The 26,009-nt window shown below is 45.0% G+C and overlaps 2 protein-coding genes across 3 annotated transcripts in view; both read right to left on the reverse strand.

Annotated features, from left to right (window-relative positions):
- Positions 1–790, reverse strand: part of HMCES (5-hydroxymethylcytosine binding, ES cell specific) — a 46,955-nt gene extending 46,165 nt beyond the window's left edge. The window contains exons 1-2 of the mRNA XM_090285946.1: positions 771–790; positions 161–366 (exon numbers count right to left, since the gene is read on the reverse strand). Of these exons, the coding sequence (XP_090142072.1) occupies positions 161–366; positions 771–783 (219 nt within the window). The 5' untranslated portion in view covers positions 784–790. The remainder of the gene's footprint in view (positions 1–160; positions 367–770) is intronic.
- A 1,432-nt stretch (positions 791–2,222) lies between these two features.
- COPG1 (coat protein complex I subunit gamma 1) lies at positions 2,223–25,529 on the reverse strand. Of its 2 annotated transcripts, XM_090285924.1 has the most exons (24): positions 25,388–25,529; positions 24,412–24,464; positions 23,917–23,997; positions 23,583–23,654; positions 23,318–23,397; positions 22,189–22,264; positions 21,855–21,947; positions 21,345–21,431; positions 19,932–20,089; positions 19,704–19,837; positions 17,460–17,527; positions 17,034–17,222; positions 16,011–16,106; positions 13,346–13,589; positions 12,612–12,687; positions 11,411–11,514; positions 10,854–10,979; positions 10,530–10,598; positions 8,059–8,201; positions 7,571–7,742; positions 6,807–6,904; positions 5,131–5,269; positions 4,765–4,863; positions 2,223–2,496 (listed from the first exon to the last, which is right to left on the reverse strand). In XM_090285924.1, the coding sequence occupies exons 1-24, from the start codon at positions 25,422–25,424 to the stop codon at positions 2,366–2,368; spliced, it is 2,625 nt and encodes an 874-aa protein (XP_090142050.1). In that variant the 5' UTR covers positions 25,425–25,529; the 3' UTR covers positions 2,223–2,365. The 2 variants fall into 2 exon arrangements, with proteins under 2 accessions (XP_090142050.1, XP_090142051.1); XM_090285925.1 differs by lacking the exon at positions 4,765–4,863.
- Between the last annotated feature and the right edge of the window lie 480 nt (positions 25,530–26,009).

Consider the following 26,009-nt stretch of genomic DNA (forward strand, 5'->3'; position numbering starts at 1 on the left):
AAAGTTTTTGGAGTCAGAAGTTGTTATATGTAGATTTTCAGACTTTTGCGGGGGTGGGAGGGTTATAAGCTTCCCTACACCCGAACCCCTTCTGCATTGTTCAAAGGGTCAACCGTAAAGTAGATGACCAACACAACGCCAGGCAGATAAAGTGATTTACCTTCTCAAAGTGTAGTCGAGACAGAAGCACTGGGCTGTTTGATTGAGGGCTGTTGTTATAAGAGGGGCAATACTTGTCAGGGTGTCGCCACTCTGGAAGCCGCTGCCGGCCCTGCCGATCCTGATAGGCACAAGCTCTTGTGAGAACATCTCTAGGTAAATGACAGGATGTTCGCCCACACATTCTTCCACGCTGCCTCTCACAACCTTTAGATGACAAAACATTAGGAGAAGGTTTGAGCCACTAGTCCCTTCCTCTGGGTGACTCTTTTTGTCCATATTGTCTCGTCCTCAGTCCTCTTTCGTTTTCTCACTTCCTGGGATTAATTAGAGTCTCACACCAGCGAGCACCCGCTAATCTCGATGGCAACCAAGGCCGCGAGGGTGCCAGCCCTTGGTAGTATCTAAACTCAGCCTCTTCCTTGTCCATCGTGGCTCCTCTGCTCTCCAGTACTAGGTCGCCCCCCAGGTTACAACACCCACCCCAAGCCCGGTGCAAGTCTCAGCATCACTGTGGCCCCGAGGTCGCCCGTTGGTGCCACTTGGGCCCTCTGCGCCAGGGCCAGGGTCCTGCCAACAGCCCCACCGCCCCTCTCGACTTCGACACCCACCTGCCGCCCACATCTCCTCACTCCCACTTCCACCTCAGTCCTGGCCCCGGCCGGCTTCCATGCCGCCTCGCCCCACCTCGGTCCGCACCAGAAGGCTCCAACGCCCCCACCCGAGCCCCCTCACCTTCGCGTCCGCCCACTCGCGCAGCGCCCTTCTGCCGCAGTCCTGCTCTCGCGCTGCGCAGGCCGCAACCCGGACCCCGCCCCCAGCGGCGCAGCGTAGCCCCGCCTCCAAGCGGAGGGCGGCTCCCTTGTTCCCAAAGCCCTGCAACTCAGGCTTCTTTCCCAAGGGCATCACGTCGAGGGAAGGTCGTCCCCGGAATCTCAGTCTTATAAAGTGCACCAGAAGACTAGGGTTGCCTTTGGGCACTCCTTGATACTAGGGGTTGCTGGACCTCCACTTTCCTCCACATTCGTCTGCCCCGAGAGGTTAACTGCCCTTCCGAAGTAAAGAGAAGGAATGGGGCTAGGGAAGGATCCGCAAGGACGAGGTACATCCCAAGGGCACTGGCGGAGATGGTAGATAATTCTAGGGAACCAAGCCATGATAGGGGTAAAATCAGAAAACGTTTTCTTTACTTCACACTCTATTAACTGTCTCATAGTTTGGGGCAAAAAGTTGGACCACCAGGAAACCTTTCATGAATATAACAAAACTAAACTTCAGCGGGCACCAGAATGAGGCCTCTCACGGCCCTCACCTTCATCCCTCCTCCCCAGTCTGGATCTCCAAGGGTGAGGCCCGGATTTTTAAAATGGGCTTTTTAGGTATATTTCAGCCACAAAGTTGGTAAACCACCTGGCTGAGGTGGCCTCTGAGCCTGCTCCCTTGGGCATAAACCAGGAATTTCTCAATCTGGAGCTAACAGTGCTCTCTAAAGGCTGTTGTCTTCTGTGCATTCCACGAATTGGACTGAAGTGGGAGTAAGTAAACCCCAGCACACATTCTACTTCAGACCCGATGGTCATCAATCCAAAACCCTTTGGGACTGCCATCTACCACGTAGAAGTGTTTGTGAAAATGCAAGAATAAATGCATGTACTCAAAGCCTGTTAGCTGCTGTCATTCCCTCAGCAAACCTGTGCTGCTCCTGTTCCTGGGTGTGAGGCTTGGACAGAGATGAATAAGTAGGAGAGGGTACTGCCTCATGGTAAGTACAGCAGTCAAAGGGCTATAGATGCAAAGGGGATAGAGTGGGGTTCTTGCTGGTGGGGAGTCCAGAAGGGGAAGGTGGAGCTGCTAAACATGAGTCTGCAGAAGTAGCAGTCATTCAGTAAATACATGCTGATTTATTTATAGGGATAAGCTGGTTTCTCTGGTGATAAATTCAAGATACATGCATTTTATTAATTTGTGATGACAAGTTCTAGTATAAGCTAAAATCGTCCTTAAAATTAAAAAAAAAGAAAAAAATGTTACCCCTTAACAGTCCTGGGGTAAAGGCTTAAGTTAAAAAAAAAAAAACCCCAATCATTCCTAATTGTTTTTGAATACAGAGGCTTAGGAAGGAGTTTCCACTGGGCATATGAGGAAGGTGTGACTTCTGCACAGTGCTGGGGGGAAAGGGTAGGAGTAGGGTCTACGCAGGCTGGCCTCAGCCCACAGATGCCAAGATGATGTCTACTGGCAGCTCCTCTGAACTTCTGGCTGTCACCTGCATTGTAACTGTGTCCAAAAGAAGCAGCCGGGAACGCACCAGGATGTCATGACCACCCCGGAACACACCTAGAAGGGAAGAGAGAAGTACAGGTGTGTAAGACAGAAGCGGGCTGCAGATGTTATACTGAAGTGGCATTTGCAGCGACTGATCAAGGCAGCTCCGGGGCAGTGAAGCAGAAGTACGTCTGGGAACAGGAAAACTGGGCTTAAATCCCTGAGTGAGGCCTTGCACAAGGCCTCTCTGAGCTTTAGCATCCTCAAACAGAAAGTGGAAGAGACAATATTAATCATATTTTAAGCTTCTGCCATAGATCATATGAATTAATGGACATATAAGGGTTTACTTGGTATCACAGAGGCTCTCACACATGTTGGATGAATCTAAGAGCACAGGTGAAGGGACAGCCCCACCATGACCAAACCACAGAGTAGGTGTCAGCAAGACCCAGGGGACTGGGTTGCTTCACTGTGGCCGGAAACATGGGCTTGGGGGCTGTCAGCTGTGAGCAGGGCACTGAAGCAGAGTTACCTTCCAACCCTGTTTATAAATACTCGGCAAAAAAATACTACTGCCTTTTGTTCATGAGTTAGGTGTTGATAAATGTATCCCCCCCCACCCACCACCTTAAAATAAAGGGTCATTATCTCTTACAGGAACATACAGATATGAAAGATTTACATACATAATGCTACATTTGTAATTTGTTTTAAAATAATCCAGGAGGGAGACAATGAGTGGGGCTATAGATGCTGTAGTTGTTGCAGTTGAAAGATAAGCACATGGGATTTCACTGTAATATTCAATATTTTTGCTGTACTATTCAATATTTTGGCATTCAAAAATTTCCATAATGAATGCTTAAAATTCCATTCCTCTTAGAAAATTAGACAAAGAATATGAAAACAACTCACAAAACAGGACATATATACAAATGGTACTTCACATTTGCAAAGATGCTTAATGTCATTCAATATACAAGAAATGTAAAATAAAACTATACTGAGATAGCATTTTGCACCCAGACTGGCAAAGGTCATCAAGTTTGATAACACATTGCACTGTCCAGAGTATGGGAAGAAAGGCATACAATTTCTATGGAAGACAACGGGAAATATTTATCAAAATGAGAAATACACTCTGACCTCAGTGCACACAAGCAAAATAAAGTATGTATGTATATGTACACATGTGTTTATATGATTATTCACTGTATCATTGTTTGTAATAGCCAAAGACTGGAACAATCTAAATGTTCCTTAATACAGGTTGGTTCTATAAAATTATGATATATCTACACAATGGAATTTGAGGCAGCTACAAAAAAGAACAAGGATTCAATTTGGGAAGATAAAAAAGATGTGAAGATGGATGATGGCAGTAACTGCACAATATGAATGTGCTTAATGCCACTGAACTGTGTTATGTATATTTTACCACAATTTTTTTTTAAATCAGGAAAGTCTATGTGTTGACAGGGAAGATTTCCAAGATGAACTGTTAAAAGTGAAAAATAAAACCATTTGTACATAAATATTTGAATTTTTTAATTTTATTTATTAAAAAAAATTTTTTAAGGGAACTAGTATAAATAACCCACGGACACGGACTGTGGAAGAAGGGGTGGGCTATGTCAGGGGGAGCAATGGGGGAAAAAGTGGGACAGCTATAATAGAAAAACAAAAAAAATAAATTTATATAAAAATTTTGTTTTTAATCCTCACCTAAGGACATGCTCATTGATCCTAGAGAGAGGGGAAGAGAGAAAAAGAGAGAAACACCCGTCAGTTGCTTCTTGTATGCTTCCTGACCAGAGAACGAACCAGTAAACTAGGCATGTGCCCTGACTGGGAATTGAACACATGACCTTTTGGTTTACAGGACAATGCAGCAACCACCTGAGCAGTGGAAGGAGCCCTGAGTGGTGTGGATTTGTGGACTGAGCACCAGCCTGTGGACCAAAAGGTTGCTGGTTTGATTCCGGTCAGGGCACATGCCTGGGTTGTGGGCCAGGTCCCCACGTCAATGTTTCTCTCCCTTTCTTTCTCCCTCTTTTCCTCTCTAAATATAAATAAAATATTTTTAAAATATCACTGAAAAGACACACTGGGATTATTTGTAATAATAACAATGGTTGCCCATTGGAAGGGAACTGGTTGATTGGCAGCAAGGGTCAGGAGGGAGACATTTCACTTCAGGTCTTTTTTTAACTTTGTGAATTTTCAACACCATGAATTTGGACTCCCCGTGTTCCCAGTGGGAGCCCATAGTCCAGGATGCAATGGCATCCAGGCTGCAGACTACCCAGGTCCTTCTCAACTGTAAATGGTGCTTACCGGCCAGGAATAATGTGTGGGTGTTCTTGTTATCCGGCACTTTGTCTGACCTCTCACAAGGGTGCATTCCCAGGAATTTCACAATATTTCCCACAGCCTCTGTAGGGAGAAATCCTATATCATTAAGCTACATATCTTTTTTTTCTTTTTTATTTCATCATTCAATTAGTTTACACTCAATATTACTTTGTATTAGTTAAGTCACATAAGATGTCTCTTCTTTGTGCCATCACAACTACCCCATCCCCTAACCCTGCTCTGAAGTGGCATCTGAAGTATGTGCTGTAGACATGGCCCTGGATCCTAGGGGAAGCAGGGTCAGGGAAGGAATATGAAAAGTACTTCAACATGAGCCAAGGATTTTACCTTCAAGTGTCTTGGTGGTAGACAAGGTGAATGTTTCTTCCTTCTCAAACTCATCTCCTACCTCATCCCAGGCAGCTTCAAAGTTCAGCTTCATGACCTTTTGGATGTGATCAGCTATAGTGACTTCCAGATCTTCCAGCTGGGGAGATGGGAGATTAAGAGTTAGGCACACACATCAAGTGGAGAGAGTCCCATGCTCTGCACACCTCTGGGCCTCTGCTCTGAACTCACTACTCACACCTTCCTGCAATACATTGAGCAGTTACTTCCTAGGTTGCTGAATACTGTGGTAGGCCCTGGGGACATACAGCAATGTGACCAGGTACTTGTCCTCAAGGTGCTCACAGCCAAGTAGTCCCTTGGAAAACACCTCGAGCCAAGTACCCACCTGAGGGTGTTAGCTGTAAGATCACATCCCTTCTGAAGTCTGCCTAAAATCAGTCCTCAAGGATCCAGGGACTGTACAAGAGCACTCACTGCAGTCTGACTCCTATGGCTCTGTCACTCCTATAGGTCCTCCCCTTAACCTCAGCTGTGTCCTCTGGGTCTGACATATATTTGACCCATACCTCCATCTTAGCTGTGTGTTCTCGGAACAGGACACATAATTACCACCCTCATCTTAGACTAAGTGTACATAAAGGTTTCCCATTCATTCAACCAACCAACAGATCTTCACTGAGCCCCAACTGTTGCAGATGTTTAAGGTGTGCATAAGTAAGACTTAGCTCCTACAATAGAAGCAATGCTTCAGACCCAGCCATCCCAAGGAGCTCAGTTGGTCCTAGGACAGTTCCCGCCCATTGGGGTCATTGTTGGCTCAGGGAAGGCCCTTCCTCAGTGGTTCTAGGATAACACAACGCAACAGTGATGTTAGTTGTATTTCAATGACTGGCCCTCTAGTTGGGGCTCTAACAATTTCCAGTCCCAAACTGAGCCTCATGGTTTATATTCAGGTAGCACTGAGCCACTGCCCCATGGTCAAACCCTGAAATGATTCCACCAAAGCTCAGAAAGGTGGAATTGGAAGGGCTGTTTCAGTGCATAAAAAAACTGGCTAGCAGATGCAGCCTCATCCAGTTTCTATAGAAAGCAATTTGACAATATGAATAGAAAAGTCTTAAAATCATCCTTACCCTTTGATCCAATTATTCTACTTCTAGGAATCTATCCTAAGGAAATAATCTGAAATGCAGATAAAAATTTGTACCCAAAGGGATGTTTAATGCAGCATTCATAAAGAGTAAAAATGTGAAATCCCAAATGCCCAATATTAAAGGAATCAAGTGAGTTATGATATAGCTATTAAGAGTATTTTAAAGTCATTAAAATTGTGTTTATGAAGTATTTGTAATGACACGGAAAAATACACTATGGTTTCAAGTGAAAACAGCAAGACCTATAAATGTACAGAATGACCTCAATTATATAACTCCCCACCCCACCCCAAAATAATGCCCAAGAACTATGGGTAATATTGGTTTATACTTTGTTTTTATATTTCTTAAGTTTTCTTTTACACACTAGCATGCATTTTTTCAAGTTAAAAAGTTTCTTTCAAAGAGAGCTATAAAGAGCAGAACAGCAAGAAAATGCTTCACATCTGCTTGTCGGCTTCTGGAGAGCTGCTCTCGGCTTCAGGCACAAAACTGAGCCCCCTAACCCTGGCTTCTCACCACATATTCGTCCTCATAGCCTTCATCATCGGTCTCCCCAGTGGTGGGGTCACAGTCCTTGACAGTGAACTTCATCATGCAGCTGAATGTGCAGGCCACTGTGGGAAAGAAAGGCTGGGTGGTCAGAATGTCCCTAGCTACTCCAGGGGATGAGCTCCTCCACAGGGCAGGTGACAACAGCTGGCTCTCTAGACCTTTGCCAGATTATCAGTAGTGGCAACATGCCATCCAACCCCACAAATCTGGACAGAAGGCAACACCTTGTTGAAGGAGAGTAAAGTCATGTGTTTGATGTTTCCTCTTGTGGGGAAGGAAGAAGAGGAAAGCAGACATAGGATGGCTACATCCACGTAGCAGTAAGAGGTTCACTGTCAGAGGCCGGAAAAAGCAGCTGGTGATTTCCTTGGGAGAAATAGATTTGGGATGCTTTGGTGTTTGTGTCTGTCTTTGTACTCTTTCATAGTATAATAAAAGGGTACTGGATTGAGGACCACATAGACCTGGGTTCTGCCTCTTACCAGGCACTTGAACTTAGACAAGCCATTTAACCTGAGTCTCAGTTCTTCATCTATAAATAGGGATGGCAATACTTATCCTCATAGGTCTTCTATGAGGAGAAAATGAAAAGTACCTGGAACTTAGCCATTCTTATTCTTCTCCTTAGGACTGAAATCAAGGAGTTAAAGCTCTGAATAAAGATAAATGACTCGTGCACAAGCTGTCAAGCCCATTCTGATGCTGAGGGTATCTGGAGGGGGACTCACCAGCTGTGGGGTCTTCCTTGGGAAGTGCCACCAGAGTATAGCAGGTCCCAGGCTGGTTGTAGGGTAGGCTCCGGGCAGGCACATAGCAAAGCACCTCATAGGACTCAGTAGGCTCCATCTGCACTGTGACATTCTCCAAGGTCTGGTCATTGAGAGTGTTTGTGCAGTCAAACTGGACCAGGGGATACAGGGATTACTTAAGACACTGCTTTAGGTCTAAGCTCTGTTGCAGTGGAAGAGGCAGGGGATTCTACCTCTCACTCCATGGGCCAACCTGACTCCCATCCCGGTCACCCTGTTCAGGTTCCTTGTCTCCATCCTGACACTCAGGAGCCAGAAAGGGCCTCAGTCAAGGATGTAAGAGACATACCAGCTGTGACAGTCCTGGTCACCAACTTACTGAGTGGGGAGCCTATAGGACCCAACAGACCTGGAACCACTCCCTGGTCCCAGGATGCTTCAGCAGGACCTCAGCCCTCCCTGCTCACCTGGAACACCATGTGGTCCGTGAAGGTGTGTTTGGTACAGTGGATCACATACTCTGTCTCTGACTCAGTGAGGGCCACAGGCTCAGGTGAGGACTTGAAGAGGGGCCCCAGCTCATGGAACTCTGGCACCACTGCCAACTGCTCTGAAAACCACAGGCCACAGATTTACTCAGCTTCTCAATTCCCAAACCACCTTGTGATGATTTCTAATAAATGCTCATGCCCAATTCTTAAGGTCTTTCATCCTACTGAGATGGGTAGATGTACATACACAACTGTTTACTATTTCCTAAATATATTTACTGATACATTTTCTCATCTCCCTAACTTTGCTCAAGTTGTACCACCCACTATGAATATTCTCTTACCCTCTGTCTACAAAAGACCTCAGAAGCAACAAACTAACTGGGATACCCTAATGTTCTAGGCATTATCCATTTGGAGACCCCCCTCAACTTCAGAAGCTCAGCAGTTTCTTAAAAGAAGATGGAAAGTAGGAAAAGACTAAAAGGATGGGATGAATGCTGCTCCAGAATCAGGTAAAAGAATAATCTGGTCCTGCACATTTGTCAGCTAAGACAAATGACCAATAAAAAAATGTTTTATCGTACACCTGAAACTAATATAATATTGTATGTCAACTATAATTGAAAAATACATTTTTTTTTAAAAAAAGGTATGTTTCAGATTCAGAGTGTTGCAGAAAACTCAAGTTAAGAGTGGTCTGTGGGCATCTGGTAAAGCCTAGCCCTACGGATACCCATCCTGGTCTGTCCAGGTGATTGAGGCATCTGGCAGCTATCTGCATACGGTGTCCATCTGTGATGGCTAAAGTTGCTGCTCACTTCCCTGTTCTACAGCAGGGGCAGGATTCCTCAAACTATGGTCATGGATTACCTGTGTCAGAATTACCTACGGGTGAAGGTCTATTGAAAACTCTGATTCCTGTACCCATCTCCACAAACCTGCTTAATCAGAATCTCTTGGTTTAGGACCCAGGAATCTGAATTTCTAACAAGTTCCTCAGATGACTCTGATACCTACTGATATCTGAAGACCACTGCTCTAAGACTTTCAATTTGTCTTCCCAATTAAACTGAACTCCTTAAGGACAGGAATTGTACCTTGATGCCAGAGGTCTGATATTTTGCCCTGTACTTAGTAGGTACTCAATTCGTTTTCAGGGACAGAGACAGAAAGTAGGCATAATTGTTATTATTTTGCTTTCCTCCTCGCCACAAAGAGTCTATGTGACTGCTTCAGCCCTCTGCAGCGTGAAGGAACATATCTAAAAAAGTGTGCAGGAAACAGGACCCAGCCCACTGCTGGAACCTGGCTGTGGCAAATAGGGATAGGCCATACTAGATGCCCAGAAAGAGTCAGCTTAGATATTAGGAGGGACTTTTAGGCTACCATGACGATTAGCCACCAGAGTGTTTTTTTGTGGAAATTCATTTTACTGGGCCTCAAGTTTCTAGACCTGACACTTACTACCGAGGATTTTGCTAGTAGCTATCATCAATAAAACAGATAAAATACTCTTGGTTACAGGGCTGTTGTGAAGATAAATGAAGCAATAAATGTCAAGATCTAGCAAAGTTCCTGGAACTTATCATGTGATTAATAAATGTTAGGTGGCTTAGAAGAAATCTTCCTCAGAAGGTGTAGCAGAATGATTGCTAATTCCCAGAACCTGTGAAAATATTTTGTCACATGGTAAAAGGGGCTTTGCAGATATAATTACGTTAGATCTTGAGATGGGGAGATTATATTGGATTACCTGGGTGGGTCCAATGTATTCACAAAAGTTCTTATGAGAGGGAGACAGGAGGGTCAGAGTCAGATTTGAAGAGGCTATGCTGCTGACTGTGAAGATGGAGGAAGGGGTCACTACACAAGGAATGTAGGTGGCCTCCAGAAAGTAGAAACGGCAAGGTGCTAGTCCTTGAAGGTAGGAATTCCACGGACAAAATGGTCTGGCAATTAGATATACAGCCTTGCCCCTTAAAAATGCAAGACCAGAGGAATAGACAAATGCTTAAACAAAATGTTACAATACAATGTAGTCTGAACACATATGGAACCCAGGAAAAAGTACCAGTGCCTACAGACCCCAACTGTGCCGAAACAGACATCCTAAACTGGCCTGGGTCCCAGGGGTTTGAGTCTTCAGATCAAGGCTGAGAGCTCTGAGACAGTTTTATTAGGATCTTAATTCCAGCCCCTTCACTTTCTTGTTTTGCAACCTTGGACAAACTACTCTCTCTTGAACTTTGAATTGCTCAGATTCCAAATGGACCTAATATCCTCCAAATGAGGATCAAATGTACTGTCTAAAGCACTTTTAGGGTCCAGTGCTCAGAATAGACCCAATAAACACCGTTCTTACTCTGATTCCCTGAGAGCAACTACTCCAAAGCTGAGGATGCTGAGTCCTGTTCCTGAGAGCCCCACTGAGTACTGCTACTCACCCTGGAAGATCTCCTGTCGAGTAGCTGCCACTTTCTCAGGCTGCTTGGCTGCTGTGATGGAGATGCTTTCTGCAGGAGCAAATACACATGGTGAACAAGTCCACTAATGAGGCACAGTAAAAGGGCAGTGTGACATTGAACATGGTGCTGTTATTTAGGGATTATAATTTCCTGAGTATATGACATGTGAGAAAGAGTGTTTATGTGTTTCTCCATTTCCTGGAGCCAGAGACAAAAAGTATTATTTCCTCCTCTCAGCACAACCTCATCCATCCTGGTTACGTTTAGTGGCTTCACAGCCAATGTAGACCCTCCATGTGTTACCTGTCCTTTGTTCAGCCAAGGGCGTGGTAGCCAGAGGCACAGACTTGAGGTCAAAAGGTTTTTCTGACGGTTCTAGTGTATACTGCTGTAGAGCCCTCTCCAAACCGGGAATGGACACAGTCAAACCTAGAGGCCAACAGGAGAGAAGTCACTCTGCTTGGAACGCATGACACAATGAGCACCAGGAATTCCCCAATGAAAAACGGAGGCCCTAGACTGTATGATCCTGAGAAAGCCACTTAACTCTTTGAGCCTCTACTTCCTTATCCACACCCTCCTTGTTAGGATTGCTGTGGGGAACATACATACAGGAGTGACTGATAAAGGGTAAAGCACTGTGCCAAACAGAGGTTTTTTATTAAGGATTAGGGTTTCAATTCACTGGGCTGTATCCTCCCACACTGGTGTGAACCACATGATCCAAAGTCTCCTGGGTTCACAGGGATGCCATTAAAAGTCCAGAAAGTGTCTTGCCTCAGATTACCCCTGTCCAGCTCTGTAGTGATAAAGAAGGTCGCAGCTCTGATAGAGTCAAAGACAGACAGGGAAAGGCTCACCATTTAGGATATAGCCTGCATTGAGGGCCTTCTGCTTCTGCTTCAGGACATTGAGATAGAAGGTGGCTCGGTCCCTGACTTCATTGTCATCATCCATCACACACCTGGAGCCAGAACATAAGGTACATCTGACTGAAGCCCCAAAGGAGTTACACAAGGGATCCGGCAGGGCTTCATCAGAGCAGTGAGAGAAAGCTGGTCTCTTAAAGCTCTGAGAGATCAGTCTCCAGATGTGGTTTCCAGCCATCTAACTTATTAATGGGAGGTGACCATAATCATATTCCCTGGATCCTCTCCCTAAAGCCCACCCAATGAGGGAAGCAACTAATCACCTGTATCCAACAGCATATGTGAAAAAAATATTTAATATGACCCCGCAATTTCACTCCTAGTGAGTTATACCCTCGAGAGAACTGAAAACATACATCCATACAAAAATCCATATACAAATATTCATAGTAGCATTATTCACAAGAACCAAAAAATAGAAGCAACCCAAATGTCCATGAACTGATGAATGGATAAATAAAATGTGGTATAGCCATACAATGAAATATCAGCCAATAAAAAGGAAAGAAGTACTGGTACATGTTGCAACAAGGATGAACTTTGAAAACACTGTGAAGAAGCCAGACACACACAAGACCACAAATTGTATGATGGCATTTATATAAAATATCCAAAATAGGCAAGTCCATAGAGATAGGAAGTAGATTAGTGCTTGTTTGTCTAGGGCTGGCGGTGGTGGGGTATTAAGGGGAGTAGAGAATGACTAATAATGGATATAGAATTTATTTCTGAGGTGATAAAAATTTTTTAAACTTAGATTGTAGTGATGGCTGTACAACTCTGTGAATATAATAAAAACTACCATTTTAAATGGGTGAATTATAAGGTTCAACTATTATATCTCAGGAAATATATATATCATGTATATATATACATACACACACACACACACACATATATATACACGCACACATATATAGATATTTTCTTAAACTCAAACAATGGTCACATCTGGGTGTAGGCATTTTTGTATATCGTTTGTCATGCTCTTCTGTGTCTTCTATTTTTCCCCTACAATCCATAGTTGTATAACTGCCCTCCCTCCCCTTTATAGTTAAAAACAGACAGAAGAAAGTTGCCTGAGCCTGAGGGAACTCTATCACCCAACAGCGGCCCTCAAGCCTAGACTTACCTCTTAAGCAACACCAAGATACTGGGTAACATCTCTTCATTCTGGGCTCCAAACTTGGCCAGAGCACTCACAGCACCTATGTTTATGAAGCACATAAGATATAGCTGATGTACCAGAGCTAATACAACAAGGCTCTGGGTGGATCTTGGCACCAACCAGCCTTGACTTTCTCATCTATTTTATGGATAAAGCAGCCCCAAACTAGGGATCCAGGAGCCACTTTCAGCATTAACTAGGATGAGGGCCCAGAAACTGGCCACAACTTCAGGCTTCTCAGTTTCTGTATCAAAATGGCCTTAACTCACAGTTAAGCACTAGATTAACATCAATGAGAAAATGAACTATTACTTCATTATTATGACTTGCTGAAAGAGGAAAATCTGTCCAGTGGGTATGAGGAGAAAAGAACAGATTAAAATTAATATGATAATTGCACACTCACTTAAAAGAGTAAGTTTTATGGTATTACATCTCACAGCTATTGTAAAAAAAATAAAGTTAAACAGTTTAAGTGAGACTTAAAAAAAAAAATCAGTAAAAGAAATAGGGGTTAAGAACCATTCAACTAGATGACCTCAAAGTATCTAAGGTCCTTTTGCAATATTCTCAAAAACTGAGCTTGTGAGGCAAGAACACCAAGTGCCCTGTCCTCGTTTAGGGCTCAGGCCCCTTTGCCAGGGCAGTCTACTTAACAACAAGCTAAGAGCTCAAATTCAGCCCTGGCTCAGACCCACCTGCCCGGACCTCCTCATGCTCCAAGACCACTCGGTTATAGATGAAGCGGATGTACTTGGAGGGGTTGTTGGTCTTGGGCCCCTCCTGGCCCAAGAGATGCAGGATGCGGGTGGCCAGCACAGTGAACTCACAATCCTCAATGAATTCACACAGGTGTGACAGTCCTGTTTCCTTGCTCTCGGAGTTCTCCTCAATGATACTGATGATGCAGTCCACAATGGCCCGCTTATACTCAAAGCCACCCTGCAGTGGAAGGGGTTAGGCTGAACAAGGTGCTCTCTCCAGAAGAAGCTGTGAGGCTCAGAGTCTAACTAAGACCCAAGACAGTGGTCCAAACACAGAATCTAGAGACAAAGGACCTGGCCCCTGTATTCAACCTCCTTTTTGTGTAAAACTAAAGACCTTGGATTGAATATTTGCTGGGCACTTTCCAGTTCTAACAGTATTTGGTGTAATAGAAAGAGTTTGAGTTTTATTTTCTTCCTAACTTTGAGATAAAAGGCAAAATAGGTGGTGCAGATGCTACGGCAAACAGTATGGCAGTTCCTTAAAATTTTTTAAAAAATATAACTACTATATGATCTCAGTTCCACTTATAGGTATTTACCCCAAAGAAATGAAAGCAGGGTCTTGAAGAGATAGTTGTATACCTATATTCACACAGCATTATTCATAATAGCTAAGAGGTGGAAGCAACTCAGGTGTCCACTGACAGATGAATGGATAAACAAAATGTGGTCTACATATGCAGTGAAATATTCAGCCTTAAAAAGGAAGGAAATCTTGATACACACCACAATGTGGTAGGAACTTGAAGACATTATGCTCAATGAAATAAGCCAGTCACAAAATGACAAATATTGCTTGATTCCACTTATATGAGGTCAAATTCATAGAGACAGAAAGTAGAATGGTAGAGTTTCAGTTTTGCAAGATAAAAAAAGAGATCTGCTGCACAACAATGTGAATATATTTAGTACTTAAAAATGGTTAGGATGGTAAATTTTGTCATGTGTGTTTTACCACAATTAAAAATAAAAAAAGGCAGTGGAGAGCCAGAAGAGCCTAGATCAAACCTATGCGCTGCTACTTAGACTTTAATGACAAAGGTGTCAAATGAGGTGCCTATAGGTTCCAGGCATGTAACCTGGCAACATGAAACAGACTGAATAGGAACAGTGGGGCAACAGCCAGTGTCTGTCCCATCTAAAGAGGGAAATCATACTCAGCCTTGTGTTGACAGATCTGACAAGTTTTTCAGGAGAAACTGGAAACCTGTTACAATGGTGGTGGTAGTTGTTTTCCTGATTTTTAAATAATTGCTACTAATTTGAAATGTTTAAAGCTTTATACAGTCCAAATAAAACCTAACTGTGGATCAAATCTGGCCCCTGTTCTCAGATTACTTTGTTTTATGGCTGTGAGCCACTTTCCTTGACTGAACCTCATACTCCTTCGTAATAAGGATCATTAGTGTGTTTATCTCACATGTTATTTTGAAGAATAAATAAGATGCATTTGTACATTTCAACAAGGCTATGCTATAACTAGGTACATTGTAAACCTTCAAGCACTATTTTATCAGTTCTATAGCCAGTCAGCAAGCCTGGTGGGCACTAAGTTCAGAGTAAGTGCATCAAGGTTTTGCTGGCAGCCGCCTAACTAAAGAATGACAAGCCTCTTCGTAGAAAGCTAGAAACAGACCTATTTCTAGAAGACAAGGTCTCAGTGCCTAAGTGCTGCACTCTAGTAAGTGAAGGTATTACACTCAACCATTACACGGAACCATGAATTTTGCTGGTAGGAAAGGAGATCTAATAGAAAATCATGGCCTTTGGAGACAGAGAGATCTGGTTTCAGATCTTGGCTCAGACATGTATAGGTCTGGTGACCACAGGTAGGTTAGTTCACGTCTCTGAAACTCAAATCCCTGATTTTTAAAGGGAGAAAGTAATGTCTATGGACAAGGCCTATTATGAGGATCACAAGATTGTGTACACTGCGTAGTGTCTCCAAAGTGCCAGGCCCATTAGCTGAAAGCTCCCTAAGCATCAGTGTTCTCCTCCCTTCCAATATTCTTGGGAACCCCGAAGCCACATAAGGCAATGGCTCCTCTAGTGCCTTGGTCCAAGAGCCACTCTGGGGCTGCTGCAAAGGCACATCAAGTATCTGGGGACCAAACTGACTCCACAAACACTTCGCTTCTGCTCCTCCAAATTAACCAGTTTTGTTGAGACATCCAAGAAAGGTGGTGTTAGTGAATCATTAATTCACATCAGGAAGATAAAAAACAGAACAAATGTCACAATATTAGCACAGTTTCAGAAGCAGCCACCCCCGGAGCTCCTGGAATGCTCCAGCATATTTCTACACTAGCTACAAGTGCAAAACATGTTTTCCTGTCATCTGCACAGGCATTGCCTCAGGGCACCTACCGTGTCTTTAAAGCCAGGGTACTGAGTCATTATAGTTACTATTATAATTACTAGTAACTGCTACGTACTTATCTGTTAGTTCATGAGGAGTTTTTAAATGACCACAGGAACCGGATATCTGCCCAGTTAACAAGTCGATCTGCATACATGCAAACTGACATAGAGCCAGCAGCCAAGTCACTCCCAGCACCAGGAGCCCTTGCATGCCCTGCTGGCCCCCTACTCTTACCTCTTCCCGCAGCATGGTAAACAGGAAGTTCATGAGGACAGCGTGTTTGCGAGGATACTTCTGACACAGGGCACTGATGGCCTGGACAACCACCACCTGAGTCAAACAGACATGCATAAGCATCAGCCTCCTGTCACTTCAGGGTGAAGTTACTCAGTTCACTAAGTGCCAATGATGTCCTTCCTTAGGCAAGGCAAGGCTCTGGATGTGACACAGGGCAGGGAAACAAGAGGAACTCCATCCCCTCCCAAAGGGAGCATGCAGTCCCTGAGCCCATCCAGGGCAGGGTGGCACGCAGAGCAGTCCCAACAGCCCTGGATCCATATTATAGGACCCCAAACTCTGTTTTGCTACTCAGACTTCAAGGTAAGTCTATAAACCCCCTCTCCATGTCACCTGCCCTGCTTCTCTTTCTACCACCACCACCACCTCCCCACTCCTTTGAGATTCCCCTCAGTCAGCTTTTCTGGCTCCTCTTTGGGTATCCCCTTCTCAACCTTTGCCCCTCCCCATCCCTTCAGCAATCTTATCTCTTCCCATGGTTTTAACCACCTTTTCTATGTCACTGACTCCCAGATTTCTGTCTCTTGTCTGAGTTCAGTGCTGCCAAATGTCTACCAGATAACTCCACCTAGTGCCCATAAACATAACATGTCTGCAGTCACCATCATTACCTTCCTCTTCCTTCATCTAAGACATAACCTTTCCAAACTGACCAATGGCACCACATCAATCCAAACTGGAAAGCAGCAGCATCTTTGACAACATTTACTCCCTTGATCCTCAATCATGCCCTGCTAACTGGCTGTACGAAGGAACAATGTAGACAAACACCAGAGGCAGGACTATGCACATCTCCCAAGGCCTAACCCGTGAACAGTTTTGTACCAGCCTTCTCTGAGCCCTCAAGCCTGAACAGCTCCCAGATCAACCCTAGCCCAATGACTAGGGAACATGGAGAGGGGACACAGAGCATCTTCCTGACTCTGGGGACTATGGGTGTTCCCAAGGTATCCTTGGTACCTTGAATTCATCTGAGATCTCTGACATAAAAGAGGAGATCTGCTTCATGAGGCGGTCGATGCTGCTCTCACTGCCAGTCTTGAGGAGGGTGGTGATGGCCAGTGTGGCAATGCTACGATTCGAATCTGTGACCAGGTTCTCTAGGTCCAGATTGCAGGCTGTCACTGCTGAAGGATGCTTCATGGCAACCTATTTTGGGAGGAACGAGATAAAGGCGACAGGAAGAAGAGATAAAAAATAGGACTTCTGTCATTCCACTGCTGGTCAGAAGTCCTCTGGATGAACTCATCTTGAGGTAACTGAAATTGGGGCTACACACATCCAGGTAAGGTTAGGGATTAGGAAGTACCTCCAGCTGGATCAGGTCACCTCCCCTGACCCTTTCAGACGGTCAGGCCCCTCTTTTGCCCACCACTGGACCCTTACCTTATTGAGGGTACGGACAGCAGCATAGCGGAGGGCTGCCTTGGGTGAGCTGCAGAAAAGCTGGAGCACTGTGGGAGACAGATGCCATGTGTCAGGCTGCCCTTACTGCTTGGCAGCTAGGAAAAACCCAGGTAGGCTTACAGAGGAGGAACAGAAACAGGGCATCATAAGGATGCAAGGGTTGAGGCTGTTCAGACCCAAACCCTCTGCTCAGCTCATTTTCCTGCTGGCACCTCCACCTCAGTCAAGGAAGTTCTTTCCCTGGGTACCTGAGCCATGAGCACAGAGGCCTTAATGCATGTGACAGCCCAATGGGTCTCATGAATGATGAGAGCTGCTGTTTACTGAGCATCTGCTGTGTGCCGGGCACTATGCTAAGGAGCTGTCATGTCTTGTCTGCTTCCTCACAATTAGAAGAAGCAGCCAATTATTTTCCCCATTTAATAAATAAGGAGACTGAGGTACAAGGGTGTAAAGAAACTAAAGTAACTCTAGGTTAGCAGTCAGTAAATGGTAGAAACAAGACTGAAATCCAGGACTGTTTGTACCACAGGCTTGAGCTGTGCATCCCTGTGAGGCACAACTCCACTCCTCTCTCCTGAGGCACATACAGAAACCAACAGAACTTCCTGAGTCCCAGTTTAAATAATGGCCTGAGTTCCTAAACTATGCCTGTGCATGTCAGGCAGTGTATCCCTCCCTATACATTCACTGTCAGAAAGATCAGGGCTCAGTTCTGCACGCAGAGTAACAGTAAACATGACTACAGAACTGTTTTCTGAGGTGTCCATGTTTCTTTCTATAACTTGGCTTTTATTCTCTTACACTTTTTCAGAATTTATTTGTTTTTCTTAAAATAACTTTTATTTTGAAGGCTCCATCTTATTTATTTATGTCTTTCATTATTCTGGAAATATGAGGAATACAATAAGTATGAATGAATACCCAAATCAGTGAGTAAATTCATTTAGTTCTTGTATTTTTATCTCCAAGAAGGGAGGGAGACTTCTCTCTCCACACATGAACCTAATCTGTCTACCTGTCCAGGTTAGACCATTATTACAGAGATTAGAAAAACTGGTCTATTCATTCCAAAATGTCTGCAACTCAAACTCTCCTGGCATAACATCTTGGCTTTTCACTGGGTTTGTCCCTCTTAGGACACCCTTCCCCTCTCTGACACTTAGTACCCCTAAGTACCTCTCCTTTTCTAACTTCTCAACGTATCCACTTTCCTTTCCAGTACCAACCACTTGGCACACCACATGCTTGCTCTTCTGATATACAGTGAAATAGTAACACCTAGCACAGGGACCAGCACAAATGAAGCAATGAACACTCAGACTAGATCCAAAAAACTCGAGGCAGGTAGATTCTCCATAATAACAGCAAAGAATACTTTTGCTGTATTCACCATGGTGCTAATCTCTATTCTAAGCCATTTGTATAGACCACACAAGTTTATTGACTACTATAACCTTATGTAACAGGCACGATACCATTCACATTCTAGAGAAAGTGAAGCATGGAGAGAATGGACAACTTGCCCAGGCTCATTCAGCTGCTAACTGGCAGAGCCTGGACTTACACCCTGACTATCAGGCTCCAGTGTCCACGCTATGAAATACCCCTCTGAATTGCTTTCTCCTTTACTTGAGACAGCTCAGCCCCTCGGGTGCATGCACTGGTTTCATAAATCCTGGGTTCTTCCACCAGGACTTTTTACCTGTCAGGCTGCACAGCAGATGTGAACCTTACCTATGCCACTTACCAGAGCCCCAACCTCTTTATTGGTAAGACTGAACTAAAAGTATACCACCCCTTAAATGTTAACACATGAGAGAGGCTCAAGTAGAGTGCATGGCACAGAGCAGGTGCTTACTAGGTACTAATTCCTTTTTTTAACCCTTTGAGTGCCATGCGTAATTCGAAATTTGGATCAACATGAGAAAAAAATTATATCAATATATATAACCTGAGGTACAAAAAAAAAGAGAACAAAACATAAAATACGAATTATTCCATTGTTATTTACATTTATAGCCATAGGAAAAAAAAATTGCTGGGAACAACACTGGCACTTTTGGGAAAATTTGTCAGCGTCGTTCACAACAATGTTGGCACTCAAAGGGTTAACATTAGACTGTAGCCTATTTGAGGGCATTTTCTTTCTTCCTCTGACCCCTAGCCCAGGGCCTAGTTCTAGCAATCAAAGATATAAGGGGTGAAGGAATGTCTGGTAACCTGACACAGCTGGGGCCAGCTCTTTGGCACTGCAGCCTGGCAGATTGACAATGGCTGAGGCAGCCTCGTAGACAACCATCTCATGCTTATTGCGCAAGCAGCTCTCGATGAAGTCAAACAGAGGGCTGTCACGGCTACAAAAGAACACAGGAGGTAAGAAGTTGGAAATGGCCTAGCATGGCAGAATGAATGAGGAATTACCTAGTGAGGGGAGACAAGAGCCATTACCTGCTGTCCTCCTCCTCCAGCTGCTTGCTAGCCACCCGGATCATCATGCAATAGGCAAAGGGAGACTTGAGGCCATGCCGGGTGAACTTGCTAATCATCTTATTGACAGCCAGGCGGTCACTCCTACGCACATGGTATAGAAGCCCCAGTGCATGGTACTGGTGGACAGAAAATAGCAGCAGAGTACAAATATGTGAGGCCTAGGTCTACTAACTGTGTGGCCCTGAGCAGGCCACTGCATGTCTTTGGGCTTTAGCCTTTTCATTTTTAAAATGGGCATCATAGTAGCTGCCTCACAGACAAGTCCCCCAGACAGTGTATACAGATGGCTCCTAACACAATCCTCAACAAGCCATGAGTATATCTGTAGTTCTTGTTCTGCCCCCAATTCTGGCAAGAGACCTGACAGACATCATGAATACAAATGTGAAGGGGGACAAGAAGACACCACAGAGATGAAAGAATGGGAGGAAACCCAGTGTCTTTAGACAAGAAAGGGAAAGAGGGAGTTGGGCCCTGAGCATGGACATGTGTTGTAAGGTGTCATGGAAGACACCTCATATATCAGCCTTATGATGGTAAACCCTACACAGGTAGATATTCTTAGCCCACTGACTTTCCCACAGACTCATGGCTGGTACTGGCAAAGCAAGATCTAAATGACTTGAAACCCAGGGACTGTTCTAGAGATGTAAGGTGCACAAAGTTATTTCCTGTCCCTTTTACTCTTTTCTGTTTTCTTACCAGAGTGGCACTGAAGTGCTAAGAAGGCTGTGGGTGCCTTCTATGTGAGAAGCTTCTGTGACCCTGGGAAGTGTTTTGAGGGGCCCAGCTGCCTCTGGAGATGGGAACAGTGCGAAGGGTGAGGAGAAAGAAAAGAGATAAACACAGAGGTACGGGCTACAGGTATGCACCAGATGCGTCAGATGTTATAGATGTTGTCTCATTTTATCCTCACAGCTTTGTGAGGCAGAAACTTTCATTCCCATTTTACAGACAAGCAAACTGAGAACTACAGAGATAAAAGGAATTCCTGGTCTAGAATACTCAAGAAGAGTTCTGCAGACAAAAGTGCCACTAAGATATTTCCATGCATCACTAACAAAGCCAGCTTGGCAAAGGCCTTCTGCCTGCCTGGGCAAGGTTTGCTATATCACATACCCCAAAAGGATACTTAGCTGTTTATCAAAATACTTTAATATTTTGGAACCAGGTGATAAGCAGTCTCTAACCCAAGCCACCACCCCCCTCCAAAACCCTCCAAACCTCCCTACAATCCAATGACAAAAGGATCAAAGCCTGCTCCAGCTAAGGACCACCAGAATCTCTGCGGTGAGAGTCCATTCGGACTGGCCAGTGCCATGCCATCTGTGTCTAAGTCTTTTAAATACCACTGCTGCACTCACACCTCACCTGGACCATGATGTTATCACTGGATGCTGCCTCCTGGGCCTCATTCACCCAGCGCTTGACCACATCAAAGCTGCACTTCAACAGGTGCTGTGGGCAACAGGGTACATTAAAGGGCAGGCAGGCCAGAAGCCATCCCATCACATATCCTGGGCCTGACTCCCAGTTCAGCCAGGCCCTGGTTCTTTCCTTAGACAAAGCCCAGGGCCCCTCTCCATTGTCCTGGTCTTCTGAGATGGCATACAAGCATAGGACAGCTCCTATCCTCCTGTTCCCAGGCCCAAACTCCAACAATCTGTCATCCTAAAGGATGGATCAAGGCCATTCAACTGCTCTCCTCAATCAATTCAGAATTCCCCAGCACTCTTCACTAAGGTTAGTGGGACTCTCAGATCTGGGGATACAGAAACCCTTTTTATTACCTACTAGAAAGCAATTCTGATATTCTCTTCAGTTTCCTGATCCTACCGTCCCAACCCCTGGCCCTGCAGGACCCCGGCTACAGCTACACACCAGGGAAGACACCAGGGCAGAGCTGGAGACACTGGGCACCTTGTCCACGATAGCCTGTTTCATGTAGCGCTCAATAGCCTGCAGCATGGTGCTCTGTGGGGACAAGGAGGTGACAAGAGGGGACCCAATCAATCCTCAGTAACCTTTAGGAATGCAGGTATGGGTGTGGAGAAGTTAGGTGAGGAGGAAGCAAACATGTTTCCTTTGTACTGAACCCCTTTTCACCTCCTTTGCCCAGCAGACGGGGAAAACCTAAAGAATGCAAAGGATGAGACTGAATCTTAATTGAAAAGCAGGGAAAGGACAGATGGCTGGGTAGGGACAGGAGACTCACATCAGTGATCTGGCAGAGGGCTCGCACTGCAGGGCCCCGGTAGTTGTCTTCTTTCCCAGTCATGTCCTTTGTCAGGCTGCAGGGGGAAAAGAAGTTGTCCACATGCCCAAGTCCTCACCCACTCCTCTATAGCTCCCAGCACCACGCTTACCTGGACTACACAAGTCTCCTAACTAGTGTTCTCTATTTTTACCCCATCTAAGTCACATTCTATGAAGCAGCCAGATGGAGGATTTTTTTTATAAAAATCAAAAGTGACCAGGTCACTCACCTGCTTTTACTAAAACATTTCCAAGGCTTCCTACTACCATTACCATCAAGCATAAACTCTTTAACAAAAATGTCCCCAAACAGGCTGTGCAATCTCTCCTCTCCAGGCATTTGTATATGCTGTTTTCTTAGCCTGGAGAACTCCTCACCCCTTCACCTCCACTTCTTTCTCACTGCTCCTTCAGGACTCCATTCAGACAGTTTTTCTTATCCAAATTCAAGTTGGTTGCCCTTCTGGTCTGCTCTCACAGCCTGTCTGGTTATTTCTCTGTAAATTCTGGGGTTGCAGAGACCATGTTTGTCTTGATTGCTGCTCTATTCCCAGAGCTAAACATAGGGACTAATGGACAATCAATATTGTGTAAATGAACTTACAAATGAATATATGACACACACCTCCATAACCCCTCCAGAAACTAACAAGCAATAAGAAAACTAAGCCACAGTTTCTAAGGGCAGGGATTATTCTTTAGTCATATCTGTCCCTTGAATCACTCAGCCTAATGTAGAAACCAGTACTTAGTAAGGAAGCCTATTTGTATACCCCTTGCATTCTCTATGTCTGTTTTTCTTGTTTTCTCTCTTGGTACCCACTAAGGTCTTTATAAGAGTACCAGGCTGGCTCAGGTGACTAAGAGGAATCAAGGGACGGAAGGATTTGTGCTCAAGCTAAGACCAAAGAATTAAAAGGAAAACAGCACACTCTGGAGGCTGCCATGTGATGGGCAGCAGTAAAGGAAGGATGAGGGAGTCAATCAGAAGTCTCATTGTCTAGTACACATGAGAAAAAATGGCCTCTGTATCAACAGAAACCATCAGAGGAACCATCAGAGGAACCATCCACAGACCCAGGACTTGCCTACTGGTGACGATGATGACATCCTCTGCAATGCAAGACATCTCCTTGATCGTCAAGTAGCACATCCGACGGAGAGTGGACTGGGAAAGAGATGGAAAAAGCCCTAGGACCTCTAGCCCAGCATGAGGGCGAGGGTTAGAAAAAGAAAACTCTAGACTACACAAAGGCAGTCCACACTGACTGGTGGGTTCACTTTCCCTTGGTCCTTCCCACCACCCTGTCACAGCTGTCTTCTCTCAAGGAAAGCTGGGGTTGGGGCACTTACATCATTGGACTGAAAGAGCTTGGTCATCGCAAAAAAGGCCTCAGTTGCTTCAGTGGCCCCCAGGTGCTCTCCCTGTTTTAATCAAGAAAAGAGTCTGAGCTTGGGATGGAGAAGCCAGAAGGCTCTTCCTGTTGGATCAGTCCAGGCCAGATCCTCATACCCTGCAGAGGCTCCACTAAAAGCAATACATCAAAGTTGGACACTGAGGGGTCCCAGAACTGGGCCCTTGGCTACAACCAGAGGCTGCTGAATAGCCAAAGGGCTATTTCACTTGTGTATTCCAACATCCCCCAACACTGTTTTCTCCCCCCTACCCCCAGCCTCATCCTGTTACCTGGTTTATGAGGTAAAGTATCTTGGTGAGAATGTGAGCACATTTCCGAGGGTTGATGGGAGTTTCATTAAATACTCGGGCCTAAGAAAAAGTGACCAAGGATATTACTTTCTAGCCCAGTTTATTTCCCTTCCATTGACTATTTTCAAGCACATTCAAAAGCTGAGAGGTACTTAGATAAGCTTACTTTCATAACCAAGGAGAATTTTTTCTTTAGTTCATCTATTAAGAACTCCTGAAATCTTAATTTAAATATTAGTTAGGAATATACTGATTTACTAACATATACTTAGTAAATGCTTGTTAACCAGAAAGAAATAAAGAACAGCAAAAATGTTACCATAATGAACTCTCTCCAGGAACAAAGTTTTCCTGTCTTTCCAGAAATAGGCTTCTCCCCAGTTCTTTATACCAGCACTTTGAATGTGTTAGCATCTCAATAGCATCCATCTGGGACATTATGATGAAAGATAGAGGGGAGCAAATGACACTTGCCTCCTGGAGTACTGCACTCTTCTCAAGGTGCTGGAATGGGTTGGAGCCTCCACCTACAGTCAGAAAACAGAGAAGGCTGAGTACAAGTTGTGACCATAAATCTCAAAACTCTACTATAGATAAGCAACAGATATCCCTACTGTCTGCCTAGTCAATAGTGAAGTTCAAGCTCCTCTGAATAGCAAAACTCTACAACCTGTGCATAAATCATATCACTCTCCTGCAAGGGTCGTTCTCTACCCCAAACCACTTACAATCACCCAACAACCCTGGGACAGTCCCTCTGTGACTCTCATAGTGTATTTATTGTCTTATATTCATTTATGCAAATAGTACTTAACTGAATTCCTATTACACCTGGGGACCACCATCTCCCAGTGACTAGGATTTCTTCATAGTAGACGTCACATTTATAGTTAACTATACGCTTTATTATTAATTATTTTGTTTATGTCTTTCTCCTCCACTATCCCTGTGACCATTCTAATACAACATAGGTTGTGAGTGCCTCACTTGTTCTACTGCACAGTAAGTGCTCAGTGTTAGCTAAAAAAATAAATGAGTCCAGGTTCTCAGCCGCAGGACACTGGTTCCTCAGAGAACGCCCCAGTTTGGCCAGCACCAATGCAGACCCGGCGAACCCCAAGAGATCCAACAGAGAAAGGGGCAAAGGAACATCTGCTACTTCCCTGACAGATGCGGAAACTGAAGCCCAAAAGGGCGCGTCACCCGCCCAGGGTCACCCAGTGAATCGTGCGTTGTCCCAGCTTACGAATGGGGGGCAGTGGAGCATGCTCGGGCTCTCCGAGTCTTGCCATTGACCAACCGTGGACCTTCGCACAAGCCTCTGTCCTTCACTGGGCCTCGGCCTCTGGTCAGGACAGAAGCCCCGAATGAGGGCTCCCAGGGAGGGTGTTGAGAGCCTGCGCGATGGTCCAGCCTTCCCCAAGCCTAACTTCAGGCCTGGGCCCCTCACCCGATTCCTCGTCCTTCTTGTCAAATTTCTTCAGCATGATAGTGCCGGCAGGGGCGCAGAACAGCTGCCTTATGCTGAACCGCCGCTACTACAAGCGCTGGTCTGAGGGCCGTTCTACACAAATCACTTCCGGCCGGCCACGTAACCCTGCGGTCTGCGCAAGCGCACTCCGCGCTCCGCGCATGCGCATATTACAGTTGTAGGGCTTTGTCCGGCTTTAACCTTCTTCCAGCCGGGAAAAGGCTTGGGGCTAGGGGTCCGCGGTATGGGGGAGAAGGGGAAGGCCTTAGAATCCTAAGTGACGGGCACCCCGGGTCAGCACTTTATGCTCACCTTATTTGTCAAGTAGGAGTAGCGATAGTCTCTGTCTCATTGCGTTGTGGCGTAAGTTTAAACTGGCTTTCGGAAGTGAGGCCCTAGCACACTGGCTCGCAGTAGATCCCCAATTAATGTTATCTATTATTATTGCCTTATCGGGGAGGCCTCTCTAGCCGCGCCTCACGTTTAGTCCTCTTCCCTGGCCTGACTTTCCTCCCTAGTTCAAACACACCTTTTGTACTTTATTGCTTTTATTGCCTTTAATTCACTGCAGTGGCAGGCATATAGTAGGTGCTCAGTAAAC

This window comes from Furipterus horrens, unplaced genomic scaffold (genome assembly GCF_987537825.1).
Source record: "Furipterus horrens unplaced genomic scaffold, mFurHor1.1.pri manual_scaffold_8, whole genome shotgun sequence".
NCBI lineage: Eukaryota > Metazoa > Chordata > Mammalia > Chiroptera > Furipteridae > Furipterus > Furipterus horrens.